Source organism: Eleutherodactylus coqui, chromosome 6 (genome assembly GCF_035609145.1).
Source record: "Eleutherodactylus coqui strain aEleCoq1 chromosome 6, aEleCoq1.hap1, whole genome shotgun sequence".
In the NCBI taxonomy this organism is placed as follows: Eukaryota; Metazoa; Chordata; class Amphibia; order Anura; family Eleutherodactylidae; genus Eleutherodactylus; species Eleutherodactylus coqui.
The window spans coordinates 218,913,490-218,929,427 of NC_089842.1; the positions used below are offsets into that span (position 1 = coordinate 218,913,490).

Consider the following 15,938-nt stretch of genomic DNA (forward strand, 5'->3'; position numbering starts at 1 on the left):
AAAAAGTTACATAAATAAGTAAAAAAAACCTACGGAATAGAATAAAAACATATACATAAGGGCTTATTTACACGAGCATATATCGGCTGGCGTTTACACGGCCCGCTGATATACGCTTCCATCTAAGCAGTCCCCACCCCCTTCCCTCACTGGCTCTCTGCCTCTCTCCTCCACTCCAGCGTCTGCAATGGGAGGAGGCGGGGCAGGGGCAGAGCTAAGCTACGCTCTGTCCCGCCCACTCCCATTGCTGGTTATGGAAAGAGGCGGGGAGTGGGCAAAAGCTTAGCTCCGCCTCCATCCCGCTCACTCCCATTGCAAACGGCTCGAAGGGAAGAGAGAGACAGAGAGCCGGTGAGGGAACTGCTTAGATGGAAGCCTATATCGGCTGGCTGTGAAAACCAGTCCAGACCAGTCATCCCTCTGAAGGCTCTCCAGTCCAGCGGATCTCTTCTCCCATAATAAACTCCTAAATATCGTATGAAATCTAAAAAAATATTGTGATGGTATCCAAACCGGAGAGTCGTGAAGTATAATCATGTTAATAAGATCCCCTGCCAATTATCAACAGCAGGAGGCTATTCCAGACCCTCACCGTATCCTCAAACATTTGTACCAATGGAAGCAGATGGCAGAGATAGTCTTGAGGCTTAGAAGATCCCACAACTCCCAGATATTGGAATCCCTTCACTATATGTAATTGTGTATATTCCAATGATTCGTCCACCGCAGGGGATCTAATGGAAGAATCACCGATCTCCCCAGTTATTAGTGGGACCCACCATCTGACCAAGTATATCAGACCTGACCTAACAGGCTCATTGATCCCCGTATACAACAGATCCCCTGCATGCAGGGAGGTACGCTCCTCAGCTTCTCCATCCTGCATCTTCTCAGACTGATGTTTCATCCGTTGGTGTAGGTCATCTTTGCGCTGGCTTAGCGGGCGCAAGACTTGATACATTTGTTGCATCTGGCAGGACTTCCATGCGCCACGTGGAAACCTGCGCCAGCTTCGAGTTCTGCCAGTTTATGGCATAAATCATAGTAAATCTGATGAGCCACGCCCCCAACAACAAAAAATATGTCACGGATCTGTGTAAAAGTTTGAAAAGTCACAATTTTGGAACTTGCACTAACTTTTAACATCACAGTTCTGGCGCAAACCAGAGAGTACACATTGCCCCTATGTCTCTGCCCGAGTGTCTATACGGCATCACCACAACTTCACTTTCTATTGTTTCAGATTTCCTGGGCATCCAAACCTGATCAAATAGAAAACTGTAAGTCCAAGGCACGGAAGCCGGTGAGTGGCGAAGCTGAGGGCCATGTCGCCTTCTGTATATGTATGTTTACATAGGATGTGGAATGGGCATTTATAGGGTCACACCGTGAACCCCCTCCCTATAATTAGTAATGCGAGAGTGCTATATGTGGCACTGGACCTTTCTCTCTGTGAGGCTTATATGGATGTCTGACACAACAGTGACACCTAGTGGTCATCATAGAAACAGCGACACCTAGAAGTCAATATTAAATAAGTATTTAGGACACAATAGTAACATCTAGGGATGACAGTAGGAAATTAGGCTTTCAGACATGACAGCGACACCTAGAGGTTATAATAATAGTAGATTACAATTTATGACACAACATCGCCATCTAGAGGTTATAATAATAGTAAATTACAATTTATGACACAACATCGCCATCTAGAGGTCATATTATTAGTATTGGACATCCTGACCACTCTTTTCTGTATTTCTCAGGCCGAATGTCTAAACTTCATCCGTATTCTGCTCCATATGAATGACACCCACCTGTACGCCTGCGGAACCAACGCCTTCAGTCCAAACTGCATCTATGTGGTGAGATCGACAACACTACTATGCCAAACCCTAGAGGGCACTAACCAGCATTAGGAAGGGGCTACTCTCTGGGACCTCGTATTGGCAGCCTGTAAAGTGACTGATAACAGAGGAGAACAGCTCCTCCTGACACACGTATAATATATGCTGATTACGGAGTCAGTGTCGACACATTATGCGGCTTCTATAATTAGCCTGGAAGGCGGGTAATCAGTAAATTACGGCTCAGTCACCGCATGAAGATGTAACCAATCCTTATAGTGTCGCGATTAATCAGCAACGTGAAAGAAGCATCTGACCTCGCATCTACAGTGGCCTGAAGAGCTTACAATCTATGGAGGTCATTGTACCCAAGAGTTTACAATCTGTTTCTTCATTCCAGGACCTGAAAACCTTTTCTTTGATGCTCAGTCACAAGAACGAGACGGTAACGGTAGACGGGAAAGGGCAGTCGCCCTTCGATCCCCAGCACACGCACACTGGTGTCATGGTGGGTAAGTATCAGCTGCTGTTACACTGCATTAAGGGCTATGGGAAAGCTGGGTGAGCGCCATATTTCTTCTTTCCACACTTTGCGGCTCATATCTGGACATCGCTGTATTCATGGTCTTTTCTCCACCAGATGGCGAGCTGTATACTGGGACCATGAACAACTTCATGGGTAACGAGCCCATAATCCTGAGGAGCCTGGGCGCCCGGCCATCCCTCAAGACCGATGCCTCCCTAGGCTGGCTGCACTGTAAGATATCCTATCTAGGGGGAAACTCTAAGCCCACTGGGTGTGTATGTGGGGCTGCACAGACTGTCCTGTAGGTGGCAGTTTGAGGCTGTGTTCTCCCACCCATTCATTGTCTCTTCCTCTTTCTGGCAGCGGACGCCTCGTTTGCGGGGTCCTTCTACCTCCAAGCCTCAGACTCGGCTGGCAGAGTCTACTTTTTCTTCGAGGAGACCGGGAAAGAGTTTGACTTCTTCGACAAGGTGACGGTGTCCAGGGTGGCCCGGGTGTGCAAGGTGATTATCAGTACTGGGTTTAGCGGTGCTATTTATATTTAAGGTGGTGGGTGGGCGCAGAGGAAACCCGTGTGCCCAGAGCTCTTAAAGGGGTACTCAAACATCCATGGGCAATCCGTAGGTGATCTGATCACTAGAAGTCTCACCACCAGCTCTCATGTGAGACCCTTCATGTCTCCGGAGCTGGTGGGCATCAGTGGTGGCAGCTCTGACGGACAGTGACTCCACACTTAGGCATCACTCCTCTTCCATTCTTATTCCAGGACGACGTCGGCGGAGACAAAGTCCTACAGAAGAAATGGACGACTTTCCTGAAAGCTCAACTCGTCTGCAACCACATGGACAACTTCCCCTTCAATGTTATCCGTCATGTGGCGCTACTTGATCCGGGTGACCCGCAAAATACCGTGTTCTTTGGAGTGTTCAGGTCCCAGTGGTGAGTGCCACATAGCGGGCACTATTGTATTAGTTATAGTCTTGGCGGCCATTTTTACTTCCAGGCAATGCAGCCAATCTATGGAAATATGTGTCCATCTTAGTACATAGTTGGTTGCACAGCTAGTATATCCAAGCATACCATGGGTGATACTGTCTGCTGAGCTGCGTATCTATTCCTATCCTGTGTGATACTGTCTGCTGAGCTGTGTATCTAATCCTACCCTGTGTGATACTGTCTGCTGAGCCGTGTATCTAATCCTACCCTGTGTGATACTGTCTGCTGTATCTAATCCTACCCTGTGTGATACTGTCTGCTGTATCTAATCCCATCCTGTGTGATACTGTGTGCTGTATCTAATCCTATCCTGTGTGATACTGCCTGCTGAGCCGTGTATCTAATCCTATCCTGTGTGATACCGTATACTGAGCTGCGTATCTAATCCTATCCTGTGTGATACTGTTTGCTGAGCAGTGTATCTAATCCTATGCTGTGTGATACTGATTGCTGAGCCGTGTATCCTATCCTATCCTGTGTGATACTGTCTACTGTATCTAATCCCATCCTGTGTGATACTGTGTACTGTATCTAATCCTATCCTGTGTAATACTGCCTGCTGAGCCGTGTATCTAATGCTATCCTGTGTGATACTGCCTGCTGAGGCGTGTATCTAATGCTATCCTGTGTGATACTGCCTGCTTAGCCGTGTATCTAATCCTACCCTGTGTGATACTGCCTGCTTAGCCGTGTATCTAATCCTATCCTGTGTTATACTGATTGCTGAGTCGTATATCTAATCCTATCCTGTGTGATACTGTCTACTAAGCTGTTTATCTAATCCTATCCTGTATGATACTGCCTGCTGGGCCGTGTATCTAACCCTATCCTGTGTGATACCGTATACTGAGCTGCGTATCTAATCCAATCCTGTGTGATACTGTCTGCTGAGCCGTGTATCTAATCCTATCCCGTGTGATACTGATTGCTAAACCGTGTATCTAATCCTATCCTGTGTGATACTGTCTGCTGAGCCGTGTATCTAATCCTATCCTGTGTGATACTGTCTGCTGAGCCGTGTATCTAATCCTATCCCGTGTGATACTGCCTGCTGAGCCGTGTATCTAATCCTATCCTGTGTGATACTGTCTGCTGAGCCGTGTATCTAATCCTCTCCTGTGTGATACCGTCTGCTGAGAGGTGTATCTAATCTTATGCTGTGTGATTTTGTCTGCTGAGCCGTATATTTAATCCTATCCTGTGTGATACTGTCTGCTGAGCCGTGTATCTAATCCTATCCGTTGTGATACTCTCTCTAATCCTATCCTCTGTGATACTGTATGTTGAGCCGTGTATCTAATCCTATCCTGTGTGATACTGTCTGCTGAGCCGTGTATCTAATCCTATCCTGTGTGATACTGTATGTTGAGCTGTGTATCTAATCCTATCCGTTGTGATACTGTCTGCAGAGCTTTGTATCTAATCCTGCCATGTGTGATATTGTCTGTTGATCCATGTATCTAATCCTATCCTGTGTGATACTTTACGCTGAGCCGTGTATCTAATCCTATATGGTGTGATACTGTCTGAGCTGTGTATCTAATCCTATCCTGTATGATACTGTCTGCTGAGCCGTGTATCTAATCCTATCCTGTGTGATACTGTCTGCAGAGCCGTTTATCTAACCCTATCCTGTGTGATACTGTCTGCTGAGAGGTGTATCCAATCCAATCCTGTGTGATACTGGCTACTAAGCCGTGTATCTAATCCTAGCCTGTGTGATACTGTCTGCTGAGCTGTGTATCTAATCCTATGCTGTATGATACCGTCTACTGTATCTAATCCTATTCTGTGTAATACTGTCTGCTGTGCTGTGTATCTAATCCTATCCTGAGTGATACTGTCTGCTGAGCCATGTATCTAATCCTATCTAGTGTGATACTGTATGCTAACCCGTGTATCTAATCCTATCCTGTGCGATACTGTCTGCTCAACAGTGTATTTAATGCTATCCTGTGTGATACTGTCTGCTTAGCCGTGTATCTAATCCTATCCTGTGTGATACTGTCTGCTTAGCCGTGTATCTAATCCTATGCTGTGTTATACTGATTGCTGAGTCGTGTATCTAATCCTCTACTGTGTGATACTGTCTGCTGAGCTGTGTATCTAATCCTATCCTGTGTGATACTTTACGCTGAGCCGTGTATCTAATCCTATCCTGTGTGATACTGTCTGCTTAGCCGTGTATCTAATCCTATGCTGTGTTATACTGATTGCTGAGTCGTGTATCTAATCCTCTCCTGTGTGATACTGTCTGCTGAGCTGTGTATCTAATCCTATACTGTGTGATACCGTATACTGAGCTGCGTATCTAATCCTATCCTGTGTGATACTGTCTGCTGAGCAGTGTATCTAATCCTATGCTGTGTGATACTGATTGCTGAGCCGTGTATCTAATCCTATCCTGTGTGATACTGTCTGCTGAGCTGTGTATCTAATCCTATCCTGTGTGATACTGTCTGCTGAGGCGTGTATCTAATGCTATTCTGTGTGATACTGTCTGCTGAGCCGTGTATCTAATCCTCTCCTGTGTGATACCGTCTGCTGAGAGGTGTATCTAATCTTATGCTGTGTGATTTTGTCTGCTGAGCTGTGTATCTAATCCTCTCCTGTGCGATACTGTCTGCTGAGCTGTGTATCTAATCCTATCCTGTCTGATACCATCTGCTGAGCCGTGTATCTAATCCTATCCTGTGTGATACTGTATGTTGAGCTGTGTATCTAATCCTATCCTGTGTGATACTGTCTGCTGAGCTGTGTATCTAATCCTATCCTGTGTGATACTGTCTGAGCTGTGTATCTAATCCTATCCTGTGTGATACTGTCTGCTGAGCCGTGTATCTAATCCTATCCTGTGCGATACTGTCTGCTGAGCCGTGTATCTAATCCTATCCTGTGTGATACTGTATGTTGAGCTGTGTATCTAATCCTATCCTGTGTGATACTGTCTGCTGAGCTGTGTATCTAATCCTGCCATGTGTGATATTGTCTGTTGATCCATGTATCTAATCCTATCCTGTGTGATACTTTACGCTGAGCCGTGTATCTAATCCTATCCTCTGTAATACTGTCTGCTGTATCTAATCCTATACGGTGTGATACTGTCTGAGCTTTGTATCTAATCCTATCCTGTGTGATACTGCCTGCTGAGCTCTGTATCTAATCCTATCTTGTGTGATACTGTCTGCTGAGCCGTGTATCTAATCCTATCCTGTGTGATACTGTCTGCTGAACTGTGTATCTAATCCTATCCTGTGTGATACTGTCTGCTGAGCCGTGTATCTAATCCTATCCTGTGTGATATTGTCTGCAGAGCCGTTTATCTAACCCTATCCTGTGTGATACTGTCTGCTGAGAGGTGTATCTAATCCAATCCTGTGTGATACTGGCTACTAAGCCGTGTATCTAATCCTAGCCTGTGTGATACTGTCTGCTGAGCTGTGTATCTAATCCTATGCTGTATGATACCGTCTACTGTATCTAATCCTATTCTGTGTAATACTGTCTGCTGTGCTGTGTATCTAATCCTATCCTGAGTGATACTGTCTGCTGAGCCATGTATCTAATCCTATCTAGTGTGATACTGTATGCTAACCCGTGTATCTAATCCTATCCTGTGCGATACTGTGTGCTGAGCTTTGTATCTAATCCTATCGTGTGTGATATTGCCTGCTCAGCTGTGTATCTAATCAAATAGTGTGTGATACTGTCTACTGAGCAGTGTATCTAATCCTATCCAGTGTGATACTGTCTGCTGAGCCGTGTATCTAATCCTATCCTGTGTGATACTGACTGCTGAGCTGTGTATCTAATCCTATCCTGTGTGATACTGTATGCTGCGCTGTGTATCTAATCCTGCCATGTGTGATATTCTCCGTTGATCCATGTATCTAATCCTATCCTGTGTGATACTTTACGCTGAGCCGTGTATCTAATCCAATCCTGTGTGATACTGGCTACTAAGCCGTGTATCTTATCCTAGCCTGTGTGATACTGTCTGCTGAGCTGTGTATCTAATTCTATGCTGTATGATACCGTCTACTGTATCTAATCCTATCTAGTGTGATACTGTCTGCTGAGCTGTGTATCTAATCCTATCCTGTGTGATGCTGTCTGTGGATTCATGTATCTAATTCTATCCTGTGTGAAACTGTATCTAATCCTATCCTGTGTGATACTGTCTGCTGAGCCGTGTATCTAATCCTATCCTGTGTGATACTGTCTGCTGAGCCGTGTATCTAATTCTATCCTGTGTGATACTGTCTGCTGAGCTGTGTATCTAATCCTATCCTGTGTGATACTGTCTGCTGAGCCGTGTATCTAATCCTATCCTGTGTGATACCATCTGCTGAGCTGTGTATCTAATCCTATACTGTACGATACTGTCTGCAGAGCCGTGTTCCTAATCCTGCCCTGTGTGATGCTATCTGCTGAGCCGTGTATCTAACCCTATTCTGTGTGATACTGCATGCTGAGCTGTGTATCTAATCCTATCCTGTGTGATACTGCATGCTGAGCTGTGTATCCAATCCCATCCTGTGTGATACAGTCTGCTAATCAGTGTATCTAATCCCATAATATGTGATGCTGTCTGCTGAGCCGTGTATCTATTCCTTCCCCTATATTATACTGTCTGCTGAGCCGTATATCTAATCCTATCCCGTGTGATACTGTCTGCTGATCCGTGTATCTAATCCTATCCTGTGTGATACTGTCCACTGATCAGTGTAGCTAATCCAACTATGTGTGATACTGTCTGCTGAGAAGTGTATCTAATCCCGTCATGTGTTTTACTGTCTGCCGAGCTGTGTATCTAAGCCTATCTGGTGTGATACAACCCAAGTCTACAGGCCTTCTTTGATCATGTGACTCTCTTGCAGGCAGGTTGGTGGATCCAGCAGCTCCGCTGTCTGCTCCTTCCAGCTGAAGGACATTGAGGCTGTGTTCAATGGGAACTACAAGGAGCAGAACAAGGAGAGTTCAAAGTGGACCCGATATACAGGACCTGTGTCCAGCCCGCGGCCCGGAAGCGTGAGTACTCACACCCCACACATCCCTGGCTGTAATACTCTGCTGGGAGACTAACCTCTGTGACCCCCTGTCTAGTGCTCATCAGGAAAGTTCTCCGACACAGACCTCAACTTCATGAAGGATCACTTCCTAATGGATGAGAAGGTCTTGCCAGTTGGCCGGCGCCCATTGCTAATCCAGCAAACTGTCAGCTACACGCAGATCGCCATCGATTCGGTCCGGGGCCTCTCAGGAGACTCTTACACGGTCATGTACCTGGGCACAGGTAATTGCCGGCGTGCTCCTGCCCTCTGCTGGTGTAATTGAGTTTGGCGTCTTCATTTATACGTTCTCTCCATTTTGCAGATAAGGGCTCAGTACATAAGGCCGTCCTGGTCAAAGGGGGCACCGCATGCCATATCATCGAGGAGCTGAAGCTTCTGTCGGTATCTGAGGCCATTGAGACTCTTCTACTGGAACCCAACAAGGTGAGATGTTGTCCTTCATATAATAATCGCACTGGCTGCATACATCCCCAAGTCTCAGAAAGTTGGAAAGTTGGGCTGCTGTGTAAAATGTAAAGAAAAAGAAGAATACAAGGATTTGTAAATCTCATCTAACCGTACGTAATTCCCAATATAACATATCAGAGGGGGGAGGGGGCATTTCTCAATTTCATTTTAAGAAATTAACTCATTTAGAAATTAACAGCAGCAACACATCTCACAAAAGTTGGGGCAGGAGTAACAAAAGGCTGGAAAAGTAAGTGGTACTAATGAAGAGCAGCTGGAGGGTCAATTTGTCTTAGTATATAAAGAGCATGTTAGAGAGGCCGAGTCTCTTAGAAGCAAAGATGGTCGGAGGTCACCAATCTGTGAAAAACTGCAGCTGAAATTGTGGAATAATGTCAGAAAAATATTCCTCAATGTAGAATTGTGAAAACTTTGATTCCTTCCCCCTTTCCTCCTTTCCATCTACAGCCCATAGCATGATTAGGAGGTTCACAGGATCTGGAGAAAGTCATGTGCACAAGGAACAAGGCCGACAGTCAGTATTGGATATTGGGGATCTACGGGTCCTCAGGCGGCGCTGCATTATATACAGGCATGATTCTGTAATGCCAATCACTGCAGGCCTCAGGAATACTTCCAGAAATCATTGTCTGTGAACACAGTTCACCGTATAGTCCACAAATACAAGTTACGGGTGGATTCACATGAACGTATGTCGGCTCGGTTTTCACGCCGAGACAATATACGGTGTCCTCATGTGCAGGGGGGGAGGATGAAAGAGCCAGGAGCAGGAACTGAGCTCCTGCTCCCGCCCCCTCTCCGCACTATTTGCAATGAAAGGAGGAGGGGTGAGGGTGGGGCTAAGTTTAGCAAATTAGCCCCACCCCCCATCCCGCCTCTCCCCATTGAAAATAGTGCAGAGGGGCGGAGAGGGGGCGGGAGCTCAGAGCACTGTTCCTGGCTCTTCCCGGCTCCCCCACTGCAGAGAGAGACGACGTATATCGGCTCGGCGTGAAAACCCAGCCGATATATGTTCGTCTGAATCCAGCCTACAGCTGTATCATGCAGGTAAGACGGCATATATCATCACAATCCAGAAACGCAGGGCCAAAGCTCATTTATAATGGACTGAGGCAAGATGGAAGACTGTTCTGTGGTCAGATGAAGCAAAATGTGACATTCTTTATTGAACCCATGGACACCGTCTCCTGCGGACTCAAGGGGAGAGGGACCATCCAACTTGTTATCAGCGTACAGTCCTGCATCTCTGGTGGCATCAGTGCCTATGGCATGGGCAGATTACACTACCAAAGCTGACAGTATGTAGAGGTTGTAGAACAACATATACTCCATCCAGACGTCGTCTCTTTCAGGGAAAACCTTGTATATTCCAGTAAGACCATGCTAAACCACATACTGCATCCACCACAATAGCATGGCTTACAGAAGAAGAGTCCGGGGTGAACCAGACGCCTGCAGTCCGGACCTTCCACCACATACTGCATCCATCACAGCAGCATGGCTTCACAGAAGAAGAGTCCAGGGTGAACCAGCCACCTGCAGTCCGGACCTTCCATCACAGCAGCATGGCTTCACAGAAGAAGAGTCCAGGGTGAACCAGCCACCTGCAGTCCGGACCTTCCATCACAGCAGCATGGCTTCACAGAAGAAGAGTCCAGGGTGAACCAGCCACCTGCAGTCCGGACCTTCCACCACCTCCTGCATCCATCACAGCAGCATGTTTTCACAGAAGAAGAGTCCAGGGTGAACCGGCCACCTGCAATCCGGACCTTCCACTAACACCTACATCAGAGAAGAATGGGACAGCATTCCTCTCCCACAACTCCAGCAATTATTCTCCTCACTTCCAGAAGAGGGAATGCTACACAATGGTAGACACGGCCCGTCCAACTGTTGTGAGATGTGCTGCTGCCATCAATTACTAAATGAGTTATAAATGAAACGTAAAAATGTCCCCTCCACCTCTGATATGTTCTACTGTGGATAAAATACAATGAGATGAGATCTCCACATCATTAATTTTTTACTTAATATTTATTGCATATTACACAGTGCACCAAGTATTTTGGAACTGGGGTTGTAGAACAATTGTTCTCTGTTATCAGCCAAGATCTTTCCCATGCTTTATGTAAAATGAAAAAAGGGGTGTGGTAGCATGTTAGCCAGTGGAAAAAATTGTGGTTGTTCTCAGTCAGATAAACCAAGTAATCTTGTAGATATGAAACCTTTTAATGGCTAACAAAAATTCATGATGTTATAGCGAGCTTTCGAACCTCTCAGGGTTCTTCCTCAGCCATAATGGAACAAATCTAAAGACGTATTTAATAACTACACATGATCACATGGGAGGGCACGAACAAGAAAAATACCAGAGACAGGGTAAGAGGGCACAGACATGTTGGGATTAATAGCACTTAGATAAATATCAGGGAGGGATGACCATAACAGTAAATAATTAGTCCAGTGACAAAGAATGTCAAATCTCTCCTTCAGACCTGCAAACAAGGAAGATGGAACAATACCTCTGCAGCGCCACCTACTGGGTGGCAGCTTTCTTTCAAATCAATGTATGAGTTTTAACCAAGTCTGTAAAACAATGATTGGCAATAGCATCCCTTCTGGGTGCTCTCTTATGGGAGAGACGATGCCATCCCCCAACCCACTCACCCCACCAGGTGTCTCCACACACCACCTGGAAGTATAAATTTGGAAGTATACATTTATGGCCATATTCCATCAAGAATGGAATGAACCTCGGATTGGGGTTCTTGCATAAGTGGAGAATATGAAAGGTCTGAAGGAGGACAAGAGGGGTGTCCTTAAGGAGAGCACCCAGGGGGTGTGTGGGGGCTTTACTATTAGGAGTTATGCAGCTAATTTTTAGATATCAGTCTTTGATAGTCAGGCAGAAAGTTTATCTGCACTAAGAATATAGAACTGGCCATCCTCCATAGATTACTTCAGTTACCAAACTATTATATTATATAGGAGCAGAATTGATACTGACATTTTTATGGCCTGACCCTTGCAGACTGGGTTTTTAAATATGTGTTTGTCCGTCTACATTATAATAAAGGTTTTATATTTTATTTAGAATTAATACCAAAGGGTTAATTTTGCTTATGGCAACTCTCACCCTCTGTGTCTGGTATTTATCTAGTGCAAATTAAGTTCACCAAATTTGTGCCCCTCCCATGTGATCATGTGTATTTATTAAATGCGTCTTTAGATGTGTTCCATTATGCCTGAGGAAGGACCCTGAGAGGTTGGAAAGCTTGCATTAACATCATGTATTTTTGGTAGCCATTAAAAGGTATCATATCTACAAGATTACTTGGTTTCTCTTACTGAGAACAATCACAATATACTTTTATGTATACGCTCTTGCAGAGAATATTATACGTGGGCTCCAGAGATGGCATCCTACAAGTCCCAATGGCCAACTGCAGCGTCTACAGGACCTGCTTCGAGTGCATACTGGCAAGAGACCCGTACTGTGCCTGGAACATCATGAACCAGGGGTGCCAAGTCGTTTCATCATCCCAGGAGAACCGGTAAGTGGTGCCCACTACAAGTCCCGAAAACCGCAGAACACACCGTCTAGACTAAGAGGTCTCCATTCCCCATAGTGTCGCCTGGCTGCAGGACATCGAGGAAGGAAATCCCAACACCACTTGTCTCAACCCCACAGCGATGGGAAGAAGTCCTCGACCTGGGCAGACCACAGACAACCCGCCAATAAGAGGTGAGTGGAGCGTAGATACTGGGTGATGTCACCGCTGCTTTCTTGTGAATGGATGGGCGGCATTCTCAGTTATATCACCGCTGCTCTTTAGTAAATTGATAGGCTGCACTCTCAGTATTGTCACCGCTGCTCTTTAGTGAATTGATAGCCTTCATTTTCAGTGTTGTCACCGCTGCTCTCTAGTGAGTGGATATTTTGTATTCTCAGTGATGTCACCGCTGCTTTCTAGTGAATGGATAGGCGTCATCCTCAGTGATGTCACCGCTCTTCTGTAGTGGTTGGATATTTTGTATTCTCATTGATGTCACCGCTCCTCTTTAGTGGGTGGATATTTTGTATTCTCATTGATGTCACCGCTCCTCTTTAGTGGGTGGATATTTTGTATTCTCAGTGATGTCACTGCTGCTCTCTAGTGAATGGATAGGCAGCATTCTCAGTGATGTCACCGCTCCTCTCTAGTGGGTGAATATTTTGTATTCTCAGTGATGTCACCGCTCCTCTCTAGTGGGTGGATATTTTGTATTCTCAGTGATGTCACTGCTGCTCTCTAATGAATGCATAGGTTGTATTCTCAGTGATGTAAGAGTTTTTCTTATTTCTCTTTTCCAGTTGCTAACTACAGCGCCCCCTATGACTCCATTATTGAGCTACAGTGCCCCCAGGTTTCGTCTCTGGCCACCTACAGCTGGAAACGTTTTGGACAGTCTCTGGACAAGCCGGTGGTCACCCCAGCCGGCAGTCTGGTTGTCATAGTGAAGGGTGACACGCTGGGTCTGTACGAGTGTTGGGCCGATGAGAACAGTTTTCGGTACAAGGCAGCGCAGTACTGGATCAAGGACCCCAGTGGAATCGGCATCAGCCATCGAGACGCCTTCAACAGAGACAGTAACATGGCCTTTGAGAACGGCGTTTCTTTCAGCAGCAATGAACACGATTACTACAAGCCGTTCGTGGCGGTGACGGTGCTGCTGACGCTGACGCTTTGTGGATGCGTGTGTTTGGCGCTTTACACCTGCCGGGACCAAATTAAGGCGAAGAGTAAGATTCAGGGCTGCAGCACGCCTGAGTCTGAGAAACTGTCTGGTGCCAAGCAGCAAGAGAAGACGCCGCTCAACGGCTTCTGCCAATATGGCCGCGACATTACCAAACCGTGCTGCGTACCCTGCAGAGCTGGCGGCACAATGGACGTAGACAACAACAGCGTCAACCTGACGCCCAATGGGGGAGGAGCAGACGCAACCTCCGATGTCTGAGCTGCCATGGCATGTGCCACTTCCTGTCACGTCCTCAGCGCTGCCATGCTCTGTATGAACGGACAGACTGCCATTTTCGGGGGTTCATTATGGATCTTCTGGTCGCCTGATTTTTGTGACTATGGCGGCAATCTACCTCTCCGACCGAGAGAACCACTTCCACGGCGCCACCTCGCGGGACCAAACAAGACTTACTGAACCATAAGCCACGATGGCCCCTGGGTAAAAGAGCCGACTGTTACCCCCCCTGTATAATGTGAACCCACTTGTACATAGAGACGATTTGATCACTGCCGAACATCAGGTGCGTCCCGCAGTCCTACACCTGTTCTGTAGGAGTCGGGTTATCATCCGTCACCGCGATGATGCACAAGTGCAACGGTGTATGTGTGACCAAAGCTGAGTGTGAATGTGCAAATGTGTCCGTGTGTGTGAGCACGTATGTGTCCGTGTGTCCAGCTGGTGATATATGGGGGCATCCCCATATCTGTTGTTGTTGCAGTACCGTATCAGTATTATAGGGGGCGCCGTGTGCATGATAAATCACTGCCAGAGGGGAAGGGGCCTTTGTAATAAAAGACAAAACCACTAAAAACTTGTCATCATTAATTACCTAACTTGTACAGGACCCGACTAGGGGAACTGCCATTGTGGACTTATTCTGTCAGGTCTGTTGGTTAGTTATAGCAGGGGTGCAGATTGGGGGGCGCCTGGGAAATAGTGACCATAATATAATACATTTCCACTTGTCCTTCAAGAAAGAGTTTATAGGGGAGCTACGAAAACACTAAACTTTAGGAAGGCCAAGTTCTATCAGCTCAGTGACGCCCTTAAACTTATGGACTGGGACAATGTCCTCAAAAATAAGAGTATGGTCAATAAAGGGGAAACATTTAAAAACATCCTAATTACTTACTGTGATTGGTTCGTACCTTACAGGAATAACAGGGTTGGGCCAGCTGCACATGAACAGATTTTTGCTGTGGAAACTGCAGTCGGCGTCCACACGGAGGATCCGCAGCAAGTACCGTTCAGAACATGCAATGGAAAATCGCTTTTTCCTTCACACATGCAGAAACGAGCTGGAAAAAAAAATCGCAGCATGTTCTATTTTTGTGTGCGGGCTCTGGAGGGACAGCTTCCATTGAAGTCAATGGAAGCCATCCGACTCGCAGCCCATCCACAATTGACATTATGAACAGGTCCGTGTTCCCACGTCATTCCCTAACGATGGCGCGGAAAATACAAACATTAAATAAAAAATCTGCAATGCGCATGACCTACAGCGAGCCACTGCGGTCATCCACAATACAAAAAGATCATGTAAGCAGGGTCGCTAGCATTTAAACTTACTAAAACAAAAAGGCAGCGCAGAAGCACTAAAAATCTATAAGGAAAAAAAAAATAATGTAAAAATTTGATAAAAGCTGCAAAGATGGAGACAGAGAGAATTATTGCCGAAGAGAGTAAAACTAACCCCAAACAGTTCTTCAACTATATAACTAATAAAAAAAAAATTAATACTGAAAGTGCTGGCCCTTTAATAAATAATGTAGGAAAAAGTGTAGAGGCTGATGAGGAGAAAACAAGTGTATAAAATATTTTTTTTCTCCCATGTATTCACAGAGAGAAATGAAATGTCAGATGAGATGCAGAGTGATAAACTCTCCACTAAATGTTATCAGTCTAACGCCCCATTTACACAGGACAAGCTGTCAAGCAAACGATGCCCGACAGCACGTCCCAGTGAAGCTCGCTCCTGTACTGTTACACAGGAGCCAGTATTGCTGGCATTACTCAGAGCATAGCCAGCATGGAGGCAGAGCAGCTGGGGAGCACTTTCCCTCCGCCCGCCTCCATTCACTGTAAGCAGCAGTCATTCAGATTTCTGCATGTATTTACACGGAACGACTATCGTTCAAACTCCAGCAGGAGCGTGGGGATTTGAACAACTAATGATAATCATCCCGTGTAAATGGGCTTTTACCCAGGAAGAAGTGAAGAGCCGTCCTTAAAAAAAATTAACAT

At 46.0% G+C, this 15,938-nt stretch overlaps 1 protein-coding gene across 1 annotated transcript in view; it reads left to right on the forward strand.

Moving 5' to 3' along the window:
• Positions 1–14,505, forward strand: part of SEMA4A (semaphorin 4A) — a 30,421-nt gene extending 15,916 nt beyond the window's left edge. The window contains exons 4-15 of the mRNA XM_066608779.1: positions 1,244–1,303; positions 1,767–1,865; positions 2,248–2,359; positions 2,488–2,604; positions 2,737–2,876; positions 3,140–3,312; positions 8,250–8,400; positions 8,476–8,665; positions 8,746–8,867; positions 12,303–12,466; positions 12,542–12,657; positions 13,267–14,505. Of these exons, the coding sequence (XP_066464876.1) occupies positions 1,244–1,303; positions 1,767–1,865; positions 2,248–2,359; positions 2,488–2,604; positions 2,737–2,876; positions 3,140–3,312; positions 8,250–8,400; positions 8,476–8,665; positions 8,746–8,867; positions 12,303–12,466; positions 12,542–12,657; positions 13,267–13,910 (2,088 nt within the window). The 3' untranslated portion in view covers positions 13,911–14,505. The remainder of the gene's footprint in view (positions 1–1,243; positions 1,304–1,766; positions 1,866–2,247; positions 2,360–2,487; positions 2,605–2,736; positions 2,877–3,139; positions 3,313–8,249; positions 8,401–8,475; positions 8,666–8,745; positions 8,868–12,302; positions 12,467–12,541; positions 12,658–13,266) is intronic.
• The last annotated feature ends 1,433 nt before the right edge of the window (positions 14,506–15,938 follow it).